The sequence below is a fragment of the Hermetia illucens genome, chromosome 3 (genome assembly GCF_905115235.1).
Source record: "Hermetia illucens chromosome 3, iHerIll2.2.curated.20191125, whole genome shotgun sequence".
NCBI lineage: Eukaryota > Metazoa > Arthropoda > Insecta > Diptera > Stratiomyidae > Hermetia > Hermetia illucens.
The window spans coordinates 79,161,604-79,187,740 of NC_051851.1; the positions used below are offsets into that span (position 1 = coordinate 79,161,604).

The 26,137-nt window shown below is 40.8% G+C and overlaps 1 protein-coding gene across 2 annotated transcripts; it reads right to left on the minus strand.

The window, feature by feature from the left end:
• Nucleotides 1–1,340: 1,340 nt before the first annotated feature.
• LOC119651663 (serine protease easter-like) lies at nt 1,341–17,070 on the minus strand. 2 transcript variants are annotated; one of them, XM_038055351.1, is made up of 4 exons: nt 16,782–17,070; nt 2,716–2,894; nt 2,210–2,363; nt 1,341–2,139 (listed from the first exon to the last, which is right to left on the minus strand). In XM_038055351.1, exons 1-4 carry the CDS (start codon nt 16,834–16,836, stop codon nt 1,421–1,423), a joined length of 1,107 nt encoding a protein of 368 aa, XP_037911279.1. In that variant the 5' UTR covers nt 16,837–17,070; the 3' UTR covers nt 1,341–1,420. The 2 variants fall into 2 exon arrangements, with proteins under 2 accessions (XP_037911279.1, XP_037911280.1); XM_038055352.1 differs by lacking the exon at nt 2,716–2,894 and having other exon boundaries at nt 2,210–2,332; nt 16,782–17,063.
• Nucleotides 17,071–26,137: the final 9,067 nt, after the last annotated feature.

Consider the following 26,137-nt stretch of genomic DNA (forward strand, 5'->3'; position numbering starts at 1 on the left):
TGTGACTTTAATATTCCACGCGAATGTCAATTATTCCGGGTAATTATGACGTCAGCATCCGATTTGCATGGCTTTGGAAGCAGTAAACTCGCGCGAAATTGCTAAGTTTGAACTGCTATAACTTTGGTGTTAATTGCCTGATTTCTATGAAATTTGGGGCATATACACGAAATATTGTCCTCTATGCTGGTACAGAATCCGGAAGTCCTAGGATGAATTTAAGGGGGGTTTTTCAGTAAATTTCTAAAAAGTAGTAATATACTATTAGTAAGTTTATTTGAGCAGATATCGGAATGGGACATATTTTGAGGCCTAGATTTCATCTAGGCACACCACCCTGATTTGTTTCGGATTTTTGGGTTGGGTAGTTTCCGAAAATGAGTCCTGTCTCACTTCAAATGCGTACATTTTGACTCCTTACTCACGCACTTTGCAATTTATGCCAAAACTAATGTCAGTTTCGGAAAGTACAAATCGAGACCTTTCATTTGATACCCTACACAACTATATCCGGTGAAAAAAATTTTTGAATCCCCCCTTTGCATGTATGGGGAGCCCTCCTTTAAACTCCACCTAAATTTATGCCACTCGCTGTATGCGTGGGATTTCATAGTTCCCATCTGTCCACCAAATTTCGTTTGGATCGGTTTAGCCGTTTTGGAGAAAAATGCGTGTGACAGACAGACAGACAGACAGACAGACAGACAGACAGACAGACAGACATTGAATCGATTTTAATAAGGTTTTGTTTTACACAAAACCTTAAAAATCAGAATCAGAAGACTTGAAGAGAGATAGGACGAATTTGAACTAACCTGGCTAAGATGACACGTAGGCATGACGGACGCGCTATATGCCGTTTAGGGGATATTGACTACAATATCTACACTGCCTTAATAAGTACCGTCGATGTCCCGAACAAATTTTCAATGGTGGGCCTTGGAATACCTGACCCGTGGAGTTTTGGAATTTCCTGAACTTCAGTGGATAGTTGCTCGCATAGCGGCGTGGCGTTGGTCATGCCACCGTTTCTGCCGTCGGACAAGCTCTCTGGTGACGGCCGGGATTTTGTTTTATTTATATTAATAACTCGAAGATTCTTTTCATGGTGAATTTTTGCAAAAGAAGACAATTCATCCCTTCCTCCGCTGCTAAATTAAAGAATTCTCTCCAGCGATTTTCTTTAATATTTAGCACATATCCTTATTAATTATAGATATTTTTACAGTAAGCCCAAACTCCAGTATTGCAACTTATCTGAGTTTAGAATTTATTTTATTGATACTTTGAACGATGAGCGGGAATGATTTATAATCATAGCTAAATGAAAATAAATAAAATATTTTTTAAAAATACGTTTTAATACTCAGCGTTGACAAAGTATTTCAGAAACAACATCACCTTATCCCAGAATCTGCAACTATGGCCGAATATTCCTCTTAATCCAATCAATGTATCTGTCAACTCGTGTGTAAATTCCAGGCCATCCTAGTTGTGCGCACGGTGTAGGTCCAAACGATATAATTCCAGCAAGAAAGTAATACGGCGTTTTGTTGTTCAGCATATCAACTCCCATTAACGGTCCACCAGAATCGCCTGTACAGGAGTCCACCCCTTTTTCACCGCCTGCGCAAATCTGTGTGTTTTTCACTGTTACTCCTTCGCCGCTATAAACGTTATTGCAATTATTCGAGTTCACTCCTCTCACGAAGGCTTTCAACTTCACGTCACTTTTCTTAGCTGATTCAGTTCGACCCCAGCCGGCAACTTCTAAGCTGATTCCTTCGAAGTTGCGGCTTTGCAACGACTCCGCTAATGGCAAACATATTGGATTCACCCAGTCTGTAAAAGTAATATTGCGGGAAAGCCTCAACAGTGCAATGTCATTATATTTGTCGTTCAATTGGGGATCATAATTCTCATGACTGATAAATTCCTCAATGGTGACGTCCAAGGGGGAATCATTACAGTCGTCCAAGTCACAGTCGCTGCCGGAAGCCAAATTCCATTCGCCTAATCTGACCCCGCTTAGTTTCCAGTCCTTTGGAATTGTTTTTCCATTCACACAATGAGAAGCCGTTAGAACGTAGCGGTTGTTGATGAGAGTCCCTCCACAATGAAATCCTGTTTGATTCCCAGCTGGAAATATAGAAGAAACGTAAAAGGACTAGAGTTATGAGCTATGCATTTTTTATGAGAAGAAACCTACGTTTTGAGTATGCCAGCAAAGCCATCCATGGATATTCGTCGATTCTCGTCTGCGTTCCTCCAAAAATTCGATCACTATTCATAATTCCACATTGCAATGGGAGGGGCAACAGGCCTTGTGCATCTGGAATGGATGTTTGCAGTGGGCAACATATCTAGAAATTATCCATGTTTTAAAATGCTTAATATTAGGAGAAAGTGGTGAAAATTCCTAACATATCAGGCGAACTTAATTTTCATTTCGTGTTGTTCCGAACTGGAACTGAAAGGAGCTGGAATCTTTGCTGGTTATTGTTGCTACCAGCGACTTTAGGTAAAATTTTGTTGACAGATAAAATAATTTTGTCGGTTTATCCAAAAAGCCAGCTCAATAAAATTGAAGGTTTCTTTTCCACATTTTGTACCAAACGACTATCCTTCATAAAAGAAGTGCAGGTCGTCTGAGTTAGACACTCCGTTTTGAAAATTGGTACACCTGACAAATTAGGAACGTTCTGTATATTGTACCAAGATGACTGTGGTTCTACCACCACAACGGTTGGCTCGCAGGTAACTTCGCTCACGATCACTCAGCGGATTATTTTTTAATATATTAAGCATGAACTCGCAATCACCGAGAGGAATGCATTGTCCAGGTCTTTGATCACTTGTGGCACATCGAGGATAGAGGCGCCCAATATTTTGTTCTGAAGTTTAGGAAATAAACCTTTTCTTTATTTAAGGGAAATAAAAATGGTTTAATCTGAACAAAAAGCTACAAGGCAGGCAAGGGAAAGTTACTGAAAAGATCTGCGATTACGAGATCTACATGCAGTTAAAAACTAAAATACTTCAGCTCTGGATCGGGTGAATAATTTCTTGTGTAAAAAGTTTACCACTATACAGCGAAGGTATAAAGCGTAAATCAGGTGATCAATCAACGAAAAATTGCCGACCTACGGAAGAACGTCATTAGCTCCGCCGCTTGACTCAACGTTTACACACCAGCAAGTGGGTGGTATGAAAGTGGATACTCAGGGTCGCCTTCCCCTTTGCTGATCAGCGTCACCTCGCTACCTTCCAGTGAGAAGGTAAAATGTCCTCTTTGAAGCGAGCGTTAAATGCGCTGTCATTATGGTACATATCTCCTACCGGTCATTTAGACGTTATGTCAAGCGACGGAGTCTGTGACAGTTACGGCGCGAAGGTTACAGCTGGAATGCTTTCCTCGCAGCCTGGGTGCCGGAACGTTGGGGTGGATTTGGTGTTTAAAACTACAAGTCTTGTTCTCGCCGCCATTTCGAGAATTCGTTTCCCTCTGGAGTCTGGGTGGGGCATCTCCCATTCAACTGCCCTGGTATTAAAGTCACCTCCGATCAGGATGCGCCCCTCTGTACCAAGATAGTGTCCTCCACAGCGTGAAGCCTGCGTTGAAAGTCCGCTATCGTCTCATTCGGTGTTAGGTAGATATTGAAAAGCGAACTACACCAGCGGTTTCACTCCGGTACATATTGATTAGTAGGATGCTAACCACGTTGACCGCTTCCTAACTCTTTCCAGTTTTGGTCTGAAGACTAGATACCGTTCCGAACCCGCAGTGTGCGTTCTCATCACACCCGCCACGGTCCCGGGTTCGTTTCCTACATACTAACCAAACATTTCTGCCTTTCATTTATGATAGCTCCTTTAGTATTAATTCCTCTTGGTAGGCGCTAGACAGAAACTGATCATCAACTTCAAATGACGGGCGGGCATGTGTTGACATTCCTTCATAACTTGTGTCGGTTTTATTCGGAGATCTCGTGACCAAGATTTCAAGCTCAAATTCTTAAAGAAAATAGAGAAGTACTTAGGGCATGTAGTGGAGATAAGAACGAGGACAACAATATAGTCACTACATAGGTTCGCAACGTCTTAGAAAAGAAATTCTAACTTGTAAGAATAGGCGTACGCCTTACGTAAGGCTTACATATAGCGTAACGTGAAGCGAATCCCTTAGCCTACCAGCGGAAAATGAACACAAACTAGTAGCTGTATGGAGAGTGGAAATGATGAAAATGAATTATCGAATCGGATAAATGCTAGCTCACTTGGAAAAGTGCTAATGATAAGTGGAAACAATATACAAAATAGGGAGCTGAGGTCGATATCAATAAATACTGTTCCATAATACATGCACAAAGAGAACCATTTGTAAAGATCAGAAGTTGATTACCATGATACCATGATATATGATCATTTTGTAGGAAGGCCGATCTAATCATTAAACCCAGAAAGTGATAAAGTGGGCGTTTACTTGCCTCATCGTTGTTATACCTCAATCTATCTGCTCAGCTTGGTGATAAAAATTGATCTCTTACCTCCTCGAAGTTGGCTTTGCCTTTTGCTCTCAAAAAGACCGCAAGGCTTTGGGTAGTACAACTGCCGGAGGCATCCTAATCGCTATTGCTAAGTCTCTTTTTCGTCCCGAAATCATATTTTTCTTCTGATCTTTCCCTTAAGACCGTATTATCCCAGGTATTCTGCCTTCCGAAAAAAATTCGTTTGTTATTTCTTGCGTATATTCCCCCAGTTTTAGCCTCTTTAATCAGTGCAATTCCTTGACAAACTATCTGAAGCCCTAACCGTAGTTCAAGCCCTTTCCCCCTGTCATTGTATAAAATATTTTAATTTCCGTATGCTCACCTGGCTTAACCACTCTGCCTTTTCACCCTATCTGTTCCACCTTCTACCTTTCGATTCCTTTTTGCAACTTCATGGACACCTGTGCCAATCTTCGCACCCTGGATATTTTTCTCTCCAACCTACTTATATTTCGCTTTTTCTAATCTTCTCTTTTCGTCGCTTCCGATGCTTATCACTCCATATTCTACTCTCAAATTCGATGCGTGCATTTTTAACATATAACCAACCCTCAATTCTTTTATATCTAACCTTCTAACCTACCTTCGAATCAACCTGCTTCCTTGACGCCACCTTACAAACAAATTACAGTTAAATATTTTCATAAATAAGAAATGCAAATACCATGAAAACATAAAATCATATTGCGATGTCTCGAAGGTATGCATTCTTGGCAGTGATTTCCACCAAACATCCAAATGCCCTGTAAGTAAAGACACATATAGAGGTTGCCCAGTTTTTGTTGAAGCCAACTAAAAACTTCTACCGTTGAGAATTTCTTCACAGAGAAGCCAAACGATGACTCTTAACTTAACGTATTTGATATTCGAGTACTATCTATTATTTAACCCACCATATTTTACGCTGGCACCCTTAAAGGCAAATCAGCAACAAAAGCTTATACAGCCTGCCAATTCATTTGGAACCTTGAATCTGTAGTGATGAAAATCATTGAGACCATGTTTCCATTCATGACTACCATGCAGAATCCGGCACTCTCCCTCCCCAACTTTTTCGTGTAACCTCTGTACTTTCTGCAGAGTTGGTAGTTCTACATAGACATCAGTAAATTCTGGAAAGTTGAGGTGGGTAAAGAAGGGGAAGATTGTTAAGAGTTCGAAGAAGGACACGCGTTCCTCCTGGAACGCATCATGGAATATCTCGAAAGGTTTCCTCTCTCGATCCTCATATACCAACCAGAAACTAATAGCTACTATCAGAGCAGCATATGATGACCTCGGGGGAATCTGAAGTCCGAAACAGATCCCACTGGGGTTGCATCTTGTAATCTATAGGTTTTAAGGTTTTGTGCGAAACAACACCTTATTAGAATCGAGACGGTGTCTGCCTGTTTTTTTCAGGAGGTAGAAATCTTCAAAAGACACTGATCAGGAGACACCAACGTGTGGGACACCCCCGACTCCCTCCCTGCCCGTGGGACCACCATAAGGTATTACATCACGGGGCAGAGTCAACTCATTCTAGCTTAGTTACCTTTCTTCTATACGCGGTGCATGCGAGCGCGCTTTTCTCCTCTCCTCTGCCTTTCGCAGATCTGATCATGGAGTTGACCGCATCCCAATTTTCTTGATGTGCTACCATTTTCGGCACCAGATTTTCTGGTAGCAGATTCTAGATTCTAGATTCCTCCTTTCTTCTACAAAACTCGGACAGCTGAAGAATACATTCTCTGGGTTCTCTGGGACTCCATCGCAATTTGGACAGTCGAGTGAGGTCTCCAATTTAAACCTGTGCAGATATTGGCGATATCCTCCATGCCCCGTGAGAGATTATGTAAGTCCTGGGGGTTTAACGTGAGTACCTGCCGTGTAGGCATAATCCCACGGTCCTCTTCGGACACGGATTGATTTTGGGACCACAATTAGAGCCCCGCCATGCAAGCACAGCGGTCCGGGTTTATACTGAGTGCAGGCTCAACATTCATACCAGTGAAGCGAGGCCTACCTAACACCTCTGTCGCAACTAAGGCGTACGGCACCCGAGTTGTACAGCGCAACTCCACGCTTGAGCTCCGAAGAGCTCCGCCCGCAATGTAGGCATAACCATAACCACCATGAAACTCCCACTAGAGGGCCAACCGCAAATAACCGGGCCGAGAACACATCCTCCAGGAATTCCCATGGTACCAGATAACCTCTGGTGAGGCTTCGTGGCAGAGCTACTTCAGATGAGTCCCTTGCAGACTCAGGTCTGATCGCCCTCCTCGAGCACGTGGGGACGGAACTCCCCAACGGGTTAACTGGAATCAACCCCCGTGAGAGATTATAATAAATCTCAACGTGTCGACTCTCCCACCACTCCACCGACCTTTTCCCGGACGTTCCCACCGCCGTTGCCATCTATTTATGGATCTCTCCCTCTCGGCGTTCTTCGTCTGCAATTAGGGAGAGACTGGTTTCGCATGGTATATAATCGTCATCCCATCTGCCAAGATGTCAATCGGCATCATTCCAGAGATGATGAATGGTGCATCATCTGAGACAGTCCTGGAAGCAGAGTATACCCTCAGTGCTGTCCTCCTGTAGACTGCACTCAGCTTGTTAGTGTAAACTGACATCCGCAACGCAATCCATAGAGCATGAGCCCTGGCTATAAGCAAGCTAGAGGTATGCCGGGGCCCTCCCACGTTCGTTATCATCCTCGCCAGGGCCATACTAGCAGTGGATGATTTGTCGCAAACATACTGCATGTGTTGCTTATAGCTAAGCTTCCTGTCTATCACCACCCCCAAGTATTTGATGGTCGGCTTGAAAGTGATGATATAATCCCCGATTCTAACACAGGCGTAGTTTCTCTTCCGGCGCTTAGTGATGAGGACCGCTTCTATTTCTTCCTCCGCCAATGTCAGACCACAGCTCTCTAGCTTTTAACAGAATTGATTGCATCGCTTAATTATAACTCAGCATCTTCGAGATGCTTTACGACAACAACCAGCGATATGTCGTCAGCGTAACCCACCACTGTGGCTTCCTCCGGAACGGGAAGGTGATGTTCCACAGTAGTAAGGTGGCTCTGTATGTCTGTCTGTCTGTCTGTCACACCCGATTTATTCGGAAACGGCTTGACCAATTATCACGAAAACTGGTAAGAGTATGTGATCTATTCTCCCCTTTACATGCAGCAAGTGATGCCACTTTGTGTTAAGTTTAAGGGGGGCTCCCCATACATGTGAATGAAGGGTGCAAATTTTTTTTTATAAAATGTGGTCACGTGGGGTATCAAATTAAAGGGCTCACTTAGTACTTTGCAAAACTGGTTCCATATTTGATATTTGATGAAACATAGAGGAGTGAGGGCTCAAAATATGACCCCCGAAAAGTGTAACAGGTCTCGTTCTCAGAACCTATTCAACCGAAAAATCTGAAAAAATCACAGTGATGCATCTCTACGAAATCTACGTCTCAAAATACATCCGGTTCCGATATCTGCAATAAAGTTAATAATATAATAGCATATTTCCACATTTTTGAAATTTACCCGGCAACCCCCCTTACGTTCGTCCCAAAGGTGCAAAATTTGGCATGGGTGTGAAGAATAACATAATGCACAATTTACTCAAGTTTGAAAAAAATCCAACATTATTAACAAAGTAATTGGGGGTGAAACTTTGCCATTTTTTGTGAATTTCGTGCATTCTACAACCTGTATGACGTTATCATCATCAATTCATCAATACCATAACGAAATGAGTTCTTATGAATGTGGTCGGAAAGACTTATTTTGTTTTAGTTTTTTAGTCATTTGTATATGAATATCAATTACTCCAAACAGATGTGTGTGTATGTAGGCATATAGTATATGCGTGTTAATGAAGTCTGCGGGTAGTGTCTAATTCAGACAGATAAATTTGTAAACCAACCGCGTTTAATATACGTACAATATATGTACATATGTATGCTTTTGCGCACGAAGTAGATCGGAAATATATATACATATGTGCACGTAATGTAATGTAAAGTATTCGGAAATAGGCAGTTTGTTTGTTTAGGGTGAGTATAATATCTATGGGTGTAATATGTACGTATGTCTCGTAGTTTGGAAAAATATGAAGGATTATGTTGGATTTGTAGCTATGTGCGGATAGAAAAATGTGCGTTGAAGTTTCTTACATAAGATGAACACAAAACCTTTATACCCGAAGCGCGAGCTTCCGGTATTCCGACTTGTTCTTCTCGTTCTCGTGAAGTTCTTCATGGTGCCTCAGTTGAAGGGTGCCAAGGGATTCAATGGATAATGTCATCTTTCTTCAAACACTTATCTACGTATCAACTTGCTCTCTCTTGAACTCGTGGACATTGACCAAATGGCTCCGGATCTAAAAAGGAATGAAAGCAAAGTCGAACTGAAGATAAACGCCAACAAACCCAAGGTTTTCAGTTCTCGCACTTTTCCTATTTGTATCAGTAGGAAGAATATCGAAGGTGTCAAACTTGATGTTGCACAACGCATTAAGATATCAACATCAAATAGGGACCGTAATGCTCCTATGTTATGCGCGTAGTACAAAGTGACCTATACCGTTACCTGGAACTCCAAGTTTTCATCACTCTATGTCTGCGGCCGTATTCCGTTGCAAAATCGTTGCTATTTGTGGTTTCTTCTGTTTTCCTCACCAGCAATGGAATTTCTTTTGCCGCGGCGCACGCTACATTGCACATCTCGTATCTTTGCACGGTAACTAAGCTCTAGCGTGTCACGCTAACTAACCTCCGGTCGTTTCTCTCAGTTCCTTACGTTCATCGTCAGCCAACTGCTTTTAGGATGAAAGGGGTCATGCGGTTAGGGCCGTTTTGGGATTTTCTTTTTAATTGAAGAACGCAATAGAGATATAAATGTGAACTTTTCACCATATATTTATTAATATCTTGGGCATACATAGCGACATTTTCAGACCGATATCATACTTCTATCCACCCATCTCCAAAAAAGTGTATCACGCTAGAGAGCGTTCTGCTCATTTCCCAGAAAAAACAAATAAATGACATGGAGTATATTACAGTTTGCAAACCATGATTATTAAAAAATATCAAAAGGTAAATTGTGAGTAGCTTGTTAACTTTATTTGTACATTTTGGTGTTTTTCGTGCCTTTTTAAGGTTTTGTGTGAAACAAAACTTTATTAGAATCGAGTCAATGTCTGTCTGTCACACCCGATTTATCGGAAACGGCTGGACCGATTGTCACGAAAGTTGGTGAGGACGTGTGGTCTGTGAATCCCTTTACAAGTGACGCTATTTTGCGAAAGGAGGGTGCAACATTTTTTCACAGAATGTGTCCATGTGGGGTATTATATGAAAGGGATCAATTAGTACTTTTCGAAACTGGTCTCATATTTGATCTCGGGTAAAACGTAGGAGAGTGAGCGCTCAAAATATGACCCCCAAAAAGTGTAACATGTCTCGTTCTCTGAATCTATCCAACCGAAAAATCTGAAAAAAAATCACAGTGGTGTATCTAAACGAAATCTAGGCCTCAAAATGGGATTTTCCGATATCTGTGCAAATTATGTTAGTAATAATATATATATATATAACTTATGATAGGAATTTACCTGGAAGCCCCCCTCCCCTTAAGTTAATGAACGAAGTAAATCTAAAATAGGTGTACGATCAATTTATATATATGCATATGTAGATATAGTGTTCGGTAATAGGAAATGTTTGTTTGCTTATGGTGAGTGTAAACACAAAACCTTATTAAAGTTGATTTAATGTCTGTCTGTCTGTTTATCTATCTGTCGGTCACACTTGATTTACTCAAAAACGGCTAAACCAATTGTCGCAAATTTGGTAGGAAGATGTGGTGTGTCAATCCCTTTACATATAGCCAGTGACGTCATTTTGTGTTGAATTTCAGGAAGAGCTCCGCATACCTGCGAAAGGAGATGTAGGATGAAAGGGTGTAAAATGCCCTAAAAACTGAAGTGGGTCTCGTTCTTCGCAACCTGCACAAATATAGTTAATAATAGTATATTTCCATATTTTAGAAATTTACCCGGCAACAGCCCTTAAATTCATCCTAGAAGTATAAAATTTGGCATTGGTGGTAGGAATAAGCACAATCTGGTTAAGTTTGAAGAAAATCCAGCTATTATTAACAAAGTTATGGAGTGTGAAACTTTCATTTTTTGTGAATTTCGTGCATTCTACATACAACGTGTAGGACGTCATCATCATATATCAATTCGTCAATACCAAGACAAAGCGAGCTCATATGAATGGTGGGTCGCAAAGAAATATTTTGTTTTAGTTTTTTAGTCTTTTGTATACCAATGTCAACTACTCGGGACAGACGTATGTGTGTATGTAGGCATATATATGTGGTAATGAAGTTTGCGGGTAGTGTCTAATTCAGATAGATATATTTGTACATTAAACCCACTGTATTCAATATACGTACTATAAATGAACACATGTATGCTTTTATGCACGAAGTAAATCGGAAATATGGATACAATCAATTTATATTCATACAAGTATATGTATAGTATCCGGTAATAGGTTTACTTTGTTTGTTTAAGGCGAGGATGATATCTATGTCTGTAATATGTATGCATATCTTGTAATTTGGACAAATATAAAGGAATTTGTTTGATTTGTAGTTGTATGTATACGGATGGAAAAATGTGCGTAGAAGTTTCTCACATAAGATAAATACAAAACATGTATACCCGAAGTGTGAGTTTCCGGTATTCCGACTTGTTGATTGTACAATATAAAAAAACCGTCCGAGAATCTAAATAAGTCGTGAAAGTTTCAGAGAATTTCATTGGATAGATTTTGGGCTATGGCGGCACCCGTATTTTCAACATGCAGCTTGGAGAAAAAAGCATTTAAAAACTGAAATGTGATTATTAACCATAAAATCTTAACTGACCGCTAATCCGTCATACCTGGCCCCTAAACATTATGTTTCTTAAAACCAAAAAACACATGTAAAGCCTTGACTTCAATTCCCGCCTATTTAGGGAAGTTAATCGAAATATCAATAAATCACAAATATTCTACACTACATCTTCGCAATCGATTGCAAAAACAAAAAATCCTCGGATCCGGGTGATCCTCTTAATGGCCGCGCTGTTTTTACGGGGAACAGGATCATGCCTTCCCACTACACGCTCGGGTAAGGTCAGAACGCACCTTGCCATTCATATTACCCATTACACTCACAATGTAATCTTTAGAAAACTTGGATCCTGAAATGCGTATATGAGCAACTAAATCATACTTCCCTTCTATTTCGGATACCTCCTTTGGGTTACAGCACCGTCTAATGACGATCTTCAGAGTTGGTCGAGAGGACAATATTATTCTAAAAGACGGCAAAATTTAACGTGAAGATTCGCTCGCAAGTACTGACGCTCCATTGAAAAATTCAAGACTAAGTGCCGTGATAATTAATTGATTTTTAGGAAATGTATCCTTTGAGATTCTTAACTTAGTTCCTCGCCAATCTATTCTAAATAACAAGTCGGAATAGCGGAAGCTGGTATTCCAGGTATAAAGGTTTTGCGTTCATCTTATGTGAGAAACTTTCCAAGGTCATTTTTCTGTTCGTATGTCGCTAAAAACACAAAATATTCATTTTTTCCAAATTACAAGAAATACGGACATATTACAGACGTAGGTAATATGCCCACCCTAAACAAACAAACATTGCCTATTACTGAATATCGGATTCTATATGCATGTATATTTATTTATATGCACCTAATTTCGATTTATTTCGTGCATAAAAGTATACATATGTACATATAAGGTACGAAGACCGCTTGTTCAATATACAAAAAAACCTACCTGAATTAGGTACTACCCCAAAGCTTCATTTATATATGCATATTAATGCATACATATATCTGCCTGGAGTAATTGATATTGGATATATAAATGATTAGAAAACTAAAACGAAATGTTTCGCAGCGACCCCTATTCATATGAACTCACTTCGTTGTAGTATAGACAAATTAATATGTTATGATGACGTCATACACGCTTTAGAATGCACGAACTTCACGCAAAATGTAAAAGTTTCACCTTTATTAATAATAAGTTGGATTTCCTTCAAACGTTCCGAAGTTATGCCTTATGTTATCCCTTATGCAAGCGCCAAATTTTGTATTTCTAGCATGGACTTGAGGGGGGTTTCCGGTTAAATTTTTAAAATGCGCTGATATAATATTATTAATTTTATTTGTGCAAATTTCGGACCAAGATGTATTTTGATGCCTAGATTTCGTTTAGATACAGCACTGTGATTTTTTTCAGATTTTTCGGTTGGATGGGTGCTGAGAACGAGACCACAAAACCTTAAAAACAAGTTAGAATACCAGAAGCTGGTGTTTCGGGTATAAAAGTTTAATTTTGGACTACGCATTCAGGGTATCTCAGAATAACGCGAGTAATGCTGGCTTCCAAAGAGTGAATTGAAGGTGGCTTATCAATAAAGACCTTTCTTTAACCTCCAAAGAAAATGGTCTAGATAAGTAATGTTGAACCATCTTGGTGATCAATCAATTACTAACAAAATGAAGAAGATCCGGCCCATAAACCACAGCAAACTACTATTTCCGTGAATGTGGTGGTCGCTCTTAACAATTTTCGGGTTGTTCATCAACCCTCATACGGTAAATTTGTTTACTAACATATCTATTCAACAAAAAATTCGACGATAAGCACCTCAAGTACAAAAAAACATTTTAAATTGAACGCTGATTTTCCTAGTGCAAATAAATAAATAAAAAGAACTAGAGGAAATACAAAAGAATAAAAAGACAAATTAAAGAAATGAATTAAAATAATACGGAACAAAAAATTACAAAGTAATAATAACTAAGTGTGTTCATCTAAGTTTACGAACACTTCAGGGCTCATCCACATACGGAAAGGCATTTTCCAGGGGAATTTATTAAGTAGTTTCCTATGGCACTGAACCTTTTTCACCTACTAATGATGCTAGAGGGTCTGGTTATATGATCAAATATAGCCCATCTACTAATTATGAGCTGCCATACTAAACGAGATCAAGTTGTATTCTGCTACTGACAACCATCTTAGAAGTCAAATGCGCATAGTCCAGGGAATCCGCAAAGGTCATCACGAGCCACATGCCAAATATAGAATTGGTGGCCTCTATTTCCAAGCTATGACGAAGACAGACTTTCACAATTGCCTAGCAATCCTGCAACGACTGACTGGAAAGCGTGCAGCGACGGACACGGACTGCTATATCCAAATTCCGAATGCATAACTTAAAATCCTCGAAGGAGTGGAGGAACGTGGATCGTGACATTGGCACTCTATGCCTTTAGATTTACAGCAAATTCCAAGCGAGCCGATTATATGCGGCGGTAAGGCAGGTTGCAGGCTGACTCCACTCAACTTGCAGGATCGATTTTCCAATTGGCTGAGTTAGTTGAAGTCAGACCAAGAGCGAACCTTAAAAAAGGGTTAACAATCATTTTGGAATATTTGAAAAATTCAATATAACAATTGAAAATATTTAAAAGTGGTTTAAAGTTTCAGGAAATCTGACAACGCCAGTCCGACATCCGATTTGTGTCTGAGTTCACTCAACTTTCGAGAGAACAAGAGCGCAATGCCAAAAAAGAAAAGAAATACTCTCCAGAGTCCAACCATTCCACTTCTCATAGAATCAAAATGTTCAGCTTATGCTGTTCAAATCCTCCCTCAAGTTGGCGAAACCGAGCATTCTGTTACCCGTCAATACCCTTGTGAAGAAGAAACTAACCATTAACCATTTTCGAAAGCCAAAGGTACTAGTCAGTCGCTATCTGAGCCGTTGTTGGTATTTCGGAATACTTTCCGGGTGTTTTTAAACTGAAGAAAAAATACGTACAGTGCAAAAACCCCAAATGATTTTAAAATTTACAACTTTGCTAGTACTAATCCTCAAGACAATTTTAGAATCAATTTGGATCTATGGGAGACAGCTCTGGCGATCTGAACGTTTGTCTAATACTGAAATTCGTGTAGGTTGCAAACGAAAATACTGAAGAGGTCATCAGTACTATTGTACGTCAATCATTTAGGACCTAAGGCTAAAAGAAAAGGCTTCCAAATTGGGGGAGGAATGGTCTTTCGAACACTTCGATCCCTCACGTATCATTTCCACATAGGATCCCGAAAAATAAACAAAAAGGGGATTCGCACAAGCTTAACGAATGACCAATATGCGAGCTAAACCTGAAAACGAAACAAAAAACTAACAGCTAGAACGCGAGCAAGGCGTGCGTGTATTCCAAAAAAAAGAAAGAAAGAAAGAAAGAAATATTAATACATTATTTAAGACATATAAAGATAAGTAACAAAACATACATGTGAGAAAATAAAATGAAAGGAAACAAAACAAAGTAAGAATGAATTTAAACCAAAGTGGATAAAATATCAAAATAGTAAAAATAAGGTAAAAATACGAAAATAAATAATAAAATAAAATACGAAAGAACAAATAATGATAATTATCTTCCGAGTTTTGAAGGTCCAGTTCCCAAGTAAATGTATGGAAAGTTTCCAATAATAATTATAATTTTGTTGTCTTCATCTACAATCATAAATTTTGAAAATTGTTTAAAATCTCTCAATTCCTAGGAGCCTAACTGGTGAGGGACTTATGATGGACAGGCCACGAAATGCAAGCCTGTTTGCAAAAACTCAGTCTTCTCTATTTTCGGCGACCACCGCTTCATGACCGGACAAACGTGATTTCAGCTGTTGAAACATTCATAAGAACGGAATACGCGCCGTTGTTGTACGTATATATTTCAATTTGAAGGCCCACAATAATTAATTTACTGAAGCACTAAACTTCGCCTCGTAAAAACCGTAGTCTACTTCTATTTACGTTGTCTATTTATTTTTTTCTCTTCCTTGAAAAATTAACGATTCAATAGGTTTTCTTCGTTTTTTGATATGTGACAATTACTAGCGTCAAATCTTGCCTTTCACACTACTTTCTTCTTCCATGAACTCACATCTCCAGTCTCCTCAAAAACCAAAATCGATCTCCTTTTCCTCTTTCCGAAAAACCAAAAAGCGTTATCTCTATGTCCAGCTGATCAGCCGTCTATTCCATCTGCTGGTCCCGGTTGACCCTGGCCTTGAACTGACCTTGGACTTGAACTTCAAATACAAGTTGGCTCAGCGGAAGCAAAAGTCAACTCAAATATTTACATGGCTAAATGCATGTATATCCGCTCTAGCCCAAGTCAACAATTGCGTCTAAGTACATTTAATAATACTTAACCGGGGCAAGATTAGATACCAGCAAAAAAGAGTCAACGCACATTTTCCCCTGTCAATTTACGATGGCAATAAAGGATAGTAAATTCAAATTGAAATTCGTTCAAATAAAATTGGATTTTTGAATTTAGGGGAAAGCGACTAATTTTTGGGCTTTTCAAAAATAATTAAAATTAACTATGTTGCAAAACCGCGGATACTACAGGTCCCCATCAAATTGCTGCATCCAATCCTTGGATATAATAAATCCACTATTTGAAAAATGAAGGTGTTATAAACAATATGCAGGCTTCTCATTAATTTCAGTATCCTTCTCTGATCCAACAAAACAAAGCCTGTATAATTTCCATACTACTCCAAGCCGAAGTCCTACCAAGATGAGTTGCCAAGGTTAAGCAGGCTGATTGCATTGAGTGCAACCTTCCTGGTCCTTATCGTTAGTCCCAAATTTGTTTACCCCTTCAAAATCAGTTTTGGTTTTTAGAAAAAGTACAGCACTTATTCCCAAAGCCATTATACTTCACTGTTTAGGCTGCTTTCCGCTCCTTATTTCTGTATATTGGTGTTTGCAGACTAGACATGCTTCCAATAGTGTTTCGCAGAAATTCGTAAAGAATTTAAGAGACTAACCATAACTAATTAACACAAGCTCGGTGGGGTGTGCTTCAAATTTACCTTTCTTGGAACAAACGATAGAGGTAAACAACGTTGCAATACGCAAAGCTACACAATTATTCAAAATATCTTGCCATTAAGAGCTCGCGATAATCACACATACTACCTAAATTTAAGATTGCTAGCGAAATCACGGTTCTCGTTCTGTTGAAAAAATACAATAATAGTGAAATTATACAAAAATCTGAGACACAGTGTTGATTTCTTATCGGCACCTCGTCACAGGATTGAACTTACGAGTACTTATTGGACTTAGTATAAGAGCGCTAACACCAAATAACCACAGCCACATAATTGCGATAAAAAACGAGACGCAGTAAGTTGGATGGCTAGTCTAGACGGAACGGATCCGGCAGATAATATAGTTTTAGTTTATTGGGGAAAGTATTTGACACTAGCGATCACTGAAAAATCTCAAATCAAACGCGGTATTCACATATCTCTACGCAGATCCACCTTATAGTATCATTCCGACTTCGTTGTTAATAGCAGACTAGATTCATCGGAAGAAAGATGAGATCGTTAGAACACTGATCTTGGGAGATGTTAATTAGCTGCAGAATAACATAAATTGAGTCACAGGCCAAGCTTTCAAGGCAATATGTAATTCTCAGCGCGAATCTTTGATTTATTCTTATCAGTGCAACTTACTCATACATCGATGTGCATATGTGGAAGCTTTAAATATTTTTAATATCATATAATCGGGTTTTTATGGAATTATCGTGGGAATTCTGGTCTAGATTCTTTTCAACCAGAAGATGACTTGCGGCAAAACCCATTTGATTTGCGCCTTTCAAAGTGAGATACATTTTATAATTGGAATCGGTTCTGGATTTACCAGATTCTAGCACCAAGTCTTGAACCGGGTGGGTAACAATTCCCTACCTGTTCGTTCATTCTATGCCAATAATAGATACAATTAAGAGCAGTTTACCTAGAGGCATTAGTTCGACTACAGGTTTTGTGGAGTTTTTCCATTCGAGAAATAAGCAACGTAGATGTCTCAACCCAGTTGAATTACAGGGTTGGGATAACCTACAATGTGGATCAAAAATACATCGGGATGTAAAACCCCAATTAATACTTTGAGTCCTATAACTGAACTACGGACACAAGTTTAATGATACTAAAACTATTATCGGTGCCAGAAAAATACCTTTCCGTTGTTTATCTTCCTTTCCTGGAATGGTTCTTCTTGACTCTGCTAGTACTTCGTCATTCCTGACTTCCCTTGATACCACCTCCTAGTTTGTACGTACTTTTCATTACAACGTTGCCTATGGTCCCAACACGTGCCAATTGAGTTTATAGGACTGGAAACTGACTACTTTAGGTATGAAGAATGCGCGATTTTATTAAGTAATTACCTTTTTTCTGTACAATTGCTCAATAAATACAAAGGAACATATTTTTTGCAGCGATTGGTGATAAGGCCCGTTTATTTTTTGTCGCAGGAGCCCCAACACGAAGCTTTGGAGAAAACCTGATGCTACAAAGTATTGTTTGAGACGGTCATCAGTCTCGAACCAAAAAACCTCTCCGCAAGGTAACCCTCGATAAACGTCGATCGCGAGCCACCTCTTGCATATCTCCATCTCCAACATCTTTCCCTTAGTCTCTAAAAGAAGCATGGGCGATATGAAGAGGTTATGCCAGATGATTTTTGGAGCTTTGGTAACAGAACCAATCTCTGCCTCTTCCAGCGTCAGGGAACAATTCGTCGCCATAACAACGACGAATAACAATTGATATTTCGAAGACCAGTTGTGATCTTCCTCCTCGAAATATCGGTATATGAGAAACATTAATTTTTATTCCCGCGCCTAAAAACGGGACAAATTGTACCAACTGGTCCTCCAGGTTGGGGGTTGGGTAGGGCTGACAACCCTACACGGAAAACAACCTGTTACGAAGCCACAACAGGAGCCTCGGATAGGACGGATGTTAAAACGACGGACCCGGCAACGACAAAGGAACAACGATTTGCGCATTTTCTCATGGAACGTGCGCTCCCTGTACAGAGATGAAGCTGATAAGCAGCTAGCCGATACCCTGTCCCAATATAGGGCTGATGTAACAGCGTTGCAAGAGATGCGATGGACAGGGACCGGTTTCCTGGAGAAGAGCCACTACACCATATATTATAGCGGCCATCCAGTAAACCATGTGCTCGGAGTAGGTTTCTTAGTCAGCCAAAAAATGAAACCTGCTGTTATCGGCTTTGAAAGTATAAGCGAACGGCTATGCACTCTGCGCTTGCGAGGCAAGTTTAGAAATATAAGCCTCATAAACGTTCACGCCCCTACAGAGGAGACTGCAGAGTCGGAGAAGGATACCTTCTACGAGGCAGTAGAAAGAGCCCTCGAAGCCTGTCCCAGATATGATATCAAAATCATACTTGGGGATTTTAACAGCCAAGTAGGGAAGGAGCCCGTATTCAGGCGATACGTTGGCTCCCATAGCTTACACGAAAAAACAAATGATAACGGACTGCGGACTATTCAATTAGCAGGGTCACACGAAATGGTTGTTGGAAGTACCTGGTTTGCGCGGAAAGCGGTCCACAAACATACGTGGGCCTCTCCAGACGGGACCACTTTCAACCAAATTGACCACGTGTTGATCGAACGCCGCCATCTCTCAGCCTTGATGAATGTCAGAACATATAGGGGGGCCAATATAGACTCGGATCACTATCTCGTTGGCATGGTGCTCCGAGCTCGAATAACAATACCACCTAGAATCCCCTCTGACAATCAGGTGAGAGTGAACACTGAAGCCATCCACAACACAACCCTCCGCGACACCTATAAGAGGGAAATGGATGCCGCAATAACCGCAGTCAACAGAGGACCTGGAGATGAAGCATCAACTAATGATCTTCACAACCACCTGAAGAACGTTATCATGGATACGGCCACAAATATACTTGGCCCCAGCCGCAAAAGGAGTCGGAACGGCTGGTTTGACGATGAATGTAAGCTAGCAACGGAACGGAAGAATGCCGCATACCGAGTAATGTTGCATTCTCAAAGAACGCGGGCACGCGCAGAGACTTATCACGAACTCCGTCGAGCGGAGAAGCGACTTCACAGACGGAAAAAGGAAGCCTGGGAGAACCAACAAGTCTATGAACTAGAAAAGTACAGGGAGCAACCGCACCAGGCGCGGAAGTTTTACCAACAAGTCAGCAGGATGAAGCCTTATACACCTCGATGCTCATCCTGCCGAGACAAAGAGGGAAATCTGATTTCCGACAGAATGGGCATATTAGAGCGATGGGTTGAGTACTTTGATGAGCTACTGAACAACCAGAACATCGGCGAGTTGGAGGTCCCGCCAACTGAAGACGACGGACAAATACTGCCACCACCAAGTTTAGGAGAAACAGTCCGTGCAATTAATCGGCTAAAAAATCATAAGTCGCCAGGAGCCGATGGAATTACAGCCGAATTGGTTAAATATGGAGGCGACCAGTTACACCAAGTGGTTCATCAACTTGTGCTCAAGGTATGGGACAGCGAATCAATGCCTGACGATTGGCAACGAGGCATTATCTGTCTCATACATAAAAAGGGAGATATCACACAGTGCAGCAATTATAGAGGTATCACGTTGCTGAGTACCATCTATAAGATATTCTCCACTATCTTGCTAGGCCGGATAGCCCCATACGCCCAGAACATCATTGGCCCATACCAAAGAGGCTTCACTCCAGGCAAATCAGCAACAGATCAGATTTTCTCTCTGCGGCAGGCGATGGAAAAACTGTTGGAATATGGACAACAGTTGCACCATCTGTTCATCGACTTTAAAGCCGCCTATGATAGCATAGCCAGGGTAAAACTGTACACGGCCATGAGGGAATTCGGTATCCCGACGAAATTAATAAGACTGACTAGGCTGACCCTGACCAATGTGCGAGGCCAGATAAAAGCAGCAGGATCACTCTCAAGACCATTCGACATCAACAACGGTCTACGACAAGGGGATGCGCTATCATGCGTCCTCTTTAACCTGGCCCTCGAGAAGGTGATCCGTGATGCTGAGGTGAATGCAAGAGGTACGATCCTCTTCAAGTCCACCCAACTACTGGCCTATGCTGACGATATCGACATCATGGGAAGAACCACCCGAGACGTTCAAACTGCCTTCATCCAGATCGAGCAGGCGGCGCGAGATCTTGGGCTGCACATCAATGAAGGCAAGACAAAATACATGGTGGCAACGTCAGCACCAAAGACGAATCAACCAACAACATCAAACCGCACTGGTCAAACACAAGCACGAACAAGAATAAGGATAGGGGAATACAACTTTGAGACCGTTGACAATTTCTCCTATCTAGGGTCGAAAATCACAACCGATAACAACTACGATGATGAAATCCGCGCACGGTTGTTGTCTGCCAACAGAGCCTACTTCAGCTTACAAAGACTGTTCCGCTCGAAACGTCTCACCATAGGGTCAAAGCTCTTACTGTACAAGACTATGATCTTGCCAGTCCTCATGTATTCCTCGGAAACTTGGGTTCTTAGCAAGAAATATTGCGAACTCTTGGCCGCGTTCGAGAGAAGAATCCTCCGAAGAATTTTTGGCCCCCTACATGAGGATGGACGATTCCGTAGCCTACACAATGACGAAATCTGTGAGCGATACCATGACCGTCCGGTTGTGGATAAAATCCGGCTCAATAGGTTACGGTGGGCGGGTCACTTAATCCGTATGGATGAAGATGATCCCACCCGGAAAGTCTATAAGGGCAATATCTATGGTAGGAAAAGAAGACGAGGCAGACCCTGCCTAAGATGGAGCGATGGCGTGGGCCAGGACGCCAGACAGCTTTTAGGGATATCGAATTGGTGGACCTCGGCGCAAAACCGGGATGTCTGGAGTTCCTTATTAAGGCAGGCCTAGACCGGATACCGGTTGTTGCGCCGTTGATGATGATGATGATGGTGATTAATTTTTATTCGGCATATCAAGAGAATTTAGTGTTCTCCTTTTGGTTTTTCTTACTAAACAGAAGCCGGACAAAACGACATACACAACAGTGGAATTGATTTTAGCAGCCAACTGCTTGAACTAGGCTAGGGTTTTGTTCAGAATCCTGTCCTCAATTCGACCGCTGATCTCTCGCACCACTCGGAGATCGAGCACAAATTCTGTTGAACCTTTGGAATAAATCCACTTTTCTCGTACTGCGGGAAATAAATTGAAATTATTTTGAACAGGAGTTGCAAACCCGCACTTAGGGTGATTTTTGTCCTCGACTTTTGTTCATTACAATCTTGCAAGCGGCACCCTGTGCATTTGTATTTGTCCCAAGGCACAGCTGCCTATAGAAGTTTCTTTTACTTTTTTGTATGGTATTTTTAAGGCTGCTACGAAGTTATTGGTATTCTTTCTCTAGATGCCAAGGATTTCGCCTCCCTCTTGCCCTTTGGCAAAGTTTCCACAGACACGATGATCTCAATAGCGAGTTTTCTCGGCTCCCGTGGTGGAAACGCAGTCACAGTATTGTAAAATTTCATGCTTTAGTTATCCGCTAACATAACTGAATCATCTTTGGCAGCGTCGTTCACTTCAGTTCGTGACCTCCTTCGAGGGCTGCTCGGAAAACCTCCTTCCGAGAAGCTGCAATGGACCAATCAGTAATCCTTTTTCTTTCACTTCTATTGCTCCTTCGACTGTTGTCTAGTCCATTTTCAATGTCGATAAAGATGACCTGTGGGCACTATGAGCCTAGTATTCACTCACCCGTCGGGCTCACTTCCTTTCGACAATGAGGTACTGGATAAGGTCCGGGACATAGCCTTTCAGAAAAATGATCAGTCGAACTTTCAAGACGCTCTAAAAGATAAATTTGACTAATTATGTCTTATTGGTTTATATGTCAAAGTATCAATCAATAACGATTCCTGGCAAAAAATCTTCTAAACCTATTTCAAATTAAAATAGATTTATTACATTACATACAAACTGTTTGAAAGTTTTGTTGGTTGAAAACGTTAGTAAATTAAGATCTACATATTTTGATTCATATTTAACCAGACATATCAGGTCCAATTTATCTTTCATAGCCTGTTAAAAAATCGACTATGGCTATAACCAGGGTCTAAAGCAGATCAATGATTGAGGCTAACCCACTATTTTGAAAGACGCGACGATTTCCAGTAGGATTTGTCCTCCGGCGTTCGTTACTTGGGTTTCCACTCCAAAGCCACTTCTTCAAATTGCTGAGAATAATCTTAGGGCTATGGTCCCTAGTATTCAACAACACCCTCCCTAGCATCACCTTTCATTACGTAGCTGTTGTGCTTAGTGGGAAGTGACCACAGTCGCCGTTGATGTCATTGTTTCTTGTATGACTTCCCTTCCGCATATCTATATCGCTGCGTTTCCAGCTGCACTACTGTCATTTCAATGAGTTTCGAAAATAACCACCTCGTTCGTATTCTTTCAAAAGACTCTGGCCTGGGCAAGTAGGATTTTGGCCCACTAAAATCACCCAGACTCCCCACTCGCGGAGCCACTATAAGGTATTACATCACTTTAGCTATTTCTCTTATTTTCTATGCGCGACGTTTGTAACCCCGCCTTCCTCACATAGTTCGCGTTTCGCAGTTTATCCTGGATTAAAACGATCTTTGTGTTGACAGCATCCCAATCCTCCTGCAATGTTATCATTCTCCGCACTACATTTCCCGGCATCAATGCTTCATCTAAAGTTGCCTCTAGGTTTCCCCTCTCGCTCGTGAATCTCAGACAGGGGAACAATATGTTCTCTGGGTCCTCGCAATTTGGACAATTGGGCGAACTGTCCAATTTGAACCTGAAGAAGTATTGGCGATATCCCCCGTGGGCCACCAGAAATTTGGTGAGATTGTAATCAATTTCCCCATTTTTTGTTCGCAACCACTCCTTGATGGCAGGGATAGCCCTTTCCCAAGTGGTCCCAACGCCCCTGCCATCTATTTACAGATCCGTCTCTTGCAGCGTTCTTCGCCTGCGAAAAAGGAGTGACTGATTTCATATTGTATATACTCGTCATCTCATCTGCCAAGATGTCAATTGACATTATTCCGGAGATGACGAATGCAGCCTCATCTAAGGCGATTTTGAAGGCAGAACACACTCTTAGGACTGCACTCCTATAGACCGCACTCAGCGTTTGAGTATTACATGATATGCGAAATGCCTTTCCCCAAATAGGGGTGGTATAAAACAAGATCGAGCTCATCACCCTACTATAAGTACCCTACGTATATACCGTGGTCCTCCCACGTTCAGCCATGCCAGGACAATAGTTGATCCCTTGTCATGTGTTATTTAAAACTTAACTTCGTATCTATCATCACTCCCAAGTATTTGATGGTCGGCTTGGAAGAGATGAAGTGATTGCCGATTCCAATTTGAACGTAATTTCGCTCCTGGTGGTGATGAGGATCCCTTCCGTTGTTTTTCCTTCGCAAGTTCTAGTCCAGCGGTCCCATATTCAACCCTGGAATAGTTTGCGAGAGCAAGTCTTGAGCTGCCTCGCAATGCTGGATGTTGATATGTACCTCATTTAGCTCTACGATTAAACTTCCTCCTATATGCCGGACACCTTCCATTACTTGCAATATGTTGGTCGTACACTTCCTCTTTTCCCTTGCACAATATTCATTGTGAATCTCCAGTACAATCTGTCATGAGATGGTTGTCTTCTCCACAGTTCGATCTATCGTTTCCGAGGTACCTGAGATGTATTATTCCATAAATCGGAATACGACCTAAGAAATTCTTACCTTACCCACGGTAATCAGTTTAACCGCTAATTTCACCGTCAGGCTCATAAAAGCGATTCGTATTCCGCCATATGCCTAGGAGTATGGGGATATCTCTATGGTGCTAAGCGGTGATGTAACCTCGGTAAGGTAGAGATAGGCAACTCATAAGTGAGTCAGCTCAATTGTGCTACTCAATCCATTGGCGTAAATGAGTCGACTCAGCGTAAAAGAGGCGAGTCGATGACATTTAACCGCCTCAGAAGGGTCGACGGCATTGAACTGCCTCAACAGATGCGACAACAGATCAGCACGATGAACACGATACACATCCGGCTCAGCGAGATGCGAATCGACTCAACTGGTGAAGCGATATTGAATGGCTTGATGCGGTGTATGTATGTGCATAGTCGAAACATTTCTGTTTTGCAATGCAAATCGTAATTAGAACATTAGATCAAATCGTTTTAGTAAGCAACTTGAGATAATATGTGTGTACTAATTATAATTTCGCTTGTTAATTAAACTGTCACCCCAAAGCTGAAATGCACAGGTGTGCATTTAAATAGTTCGTTCCACAAATAAATGCTGCATTTTAGATTAATTTCATGCTCTAGACGTTATCCGATCGCCGGAAAAGATCTCTAGGCAAATGCGTTTGAATTTGATGGTCTTTGGAGTGTGGAATTGTTATTTTTAATTGTATAAAATGTGGGTAGAATTGGGAAATATTACTCTTGGAATAGAGAAATGCACTTTATGAGTTTACTACGGGAATTACGAGTAAGTGCTGACTCGAGGGGTGTGTTTATTAGGTAAGAAAGATAGGAATGCGTTAATTTGTACATAGTCCCAGAGGACCCAGCATATTTATTCAGAGAATAAACCTATTGTTTTCCAAGACTTCTTTCTAGTTTTTGAATGTCAAATACCTGCAAACAGAAATCATAATATGATAGGCAAACTGTTTATTTTGAAATTAATTCAGGTGTGTTTTATAATTTTACGCTGATTTTTAAGTTTTTCATAGGAAATTTTTCTCATAGTTTTATAAGCGAAAATAATGTTGTCTTTTTTGAGGCACTCTTTTGAGTCGATTCTAAGTGAATGAGTAGAAATGAGTAGACTCACCGAAAGAAGTCATATTTCCCACCACTACATCTAGATCTTTGCATTCGACTATTATCTCTCGTTTTCAAGATTTCAGTTCTGCTTTTACATCTAGCATCACAAACCTAGATAAAGGAGGAGAATTTGAAACAGTGAAATGCTGAGGTTAGGGATAGAAAGTAAACAAGTCGGGAAACCGGAAGCTGGGCGCTTCAGGTATGAAAGGTTTTGTTTGTTTCTTGTGTGAGTATTTTTGACTGTAGAACTATCCCATTTGTACGTAGCATTTAGCATGTCAGATTTAGTATTTCGGGTTGTAAATTTACACGGTAAAGACAACTTCGGGCTACTGTAACTTTGTTACTAATAGTATGATTTGGATCAAACTTAGAGATAATATGCTTCATGTTATATTTTATACTACGACCAACTTCTATAACTCTGAGATAAACTTAAGGGGGGTTTTACTCAATTTTCCCAAAAATATGGTAATATACTATTATTAACTTAATTTGAACAGATATCGATATGGAGAGTATTTCGAGACCTGGGCACCATATAGAGGCAGCTTCATGATTTTTTTCAGATTTTTTTCAGATTTTTCGGTAGGGTAGTTTCTGAGAATGGCTCCGTTAAAGAAATCATCACTTTGCACCCCTCCCACTCCCCGCCTTTGTAACAAATCTCAAAACTAAGACCAGCTTCGAAAAG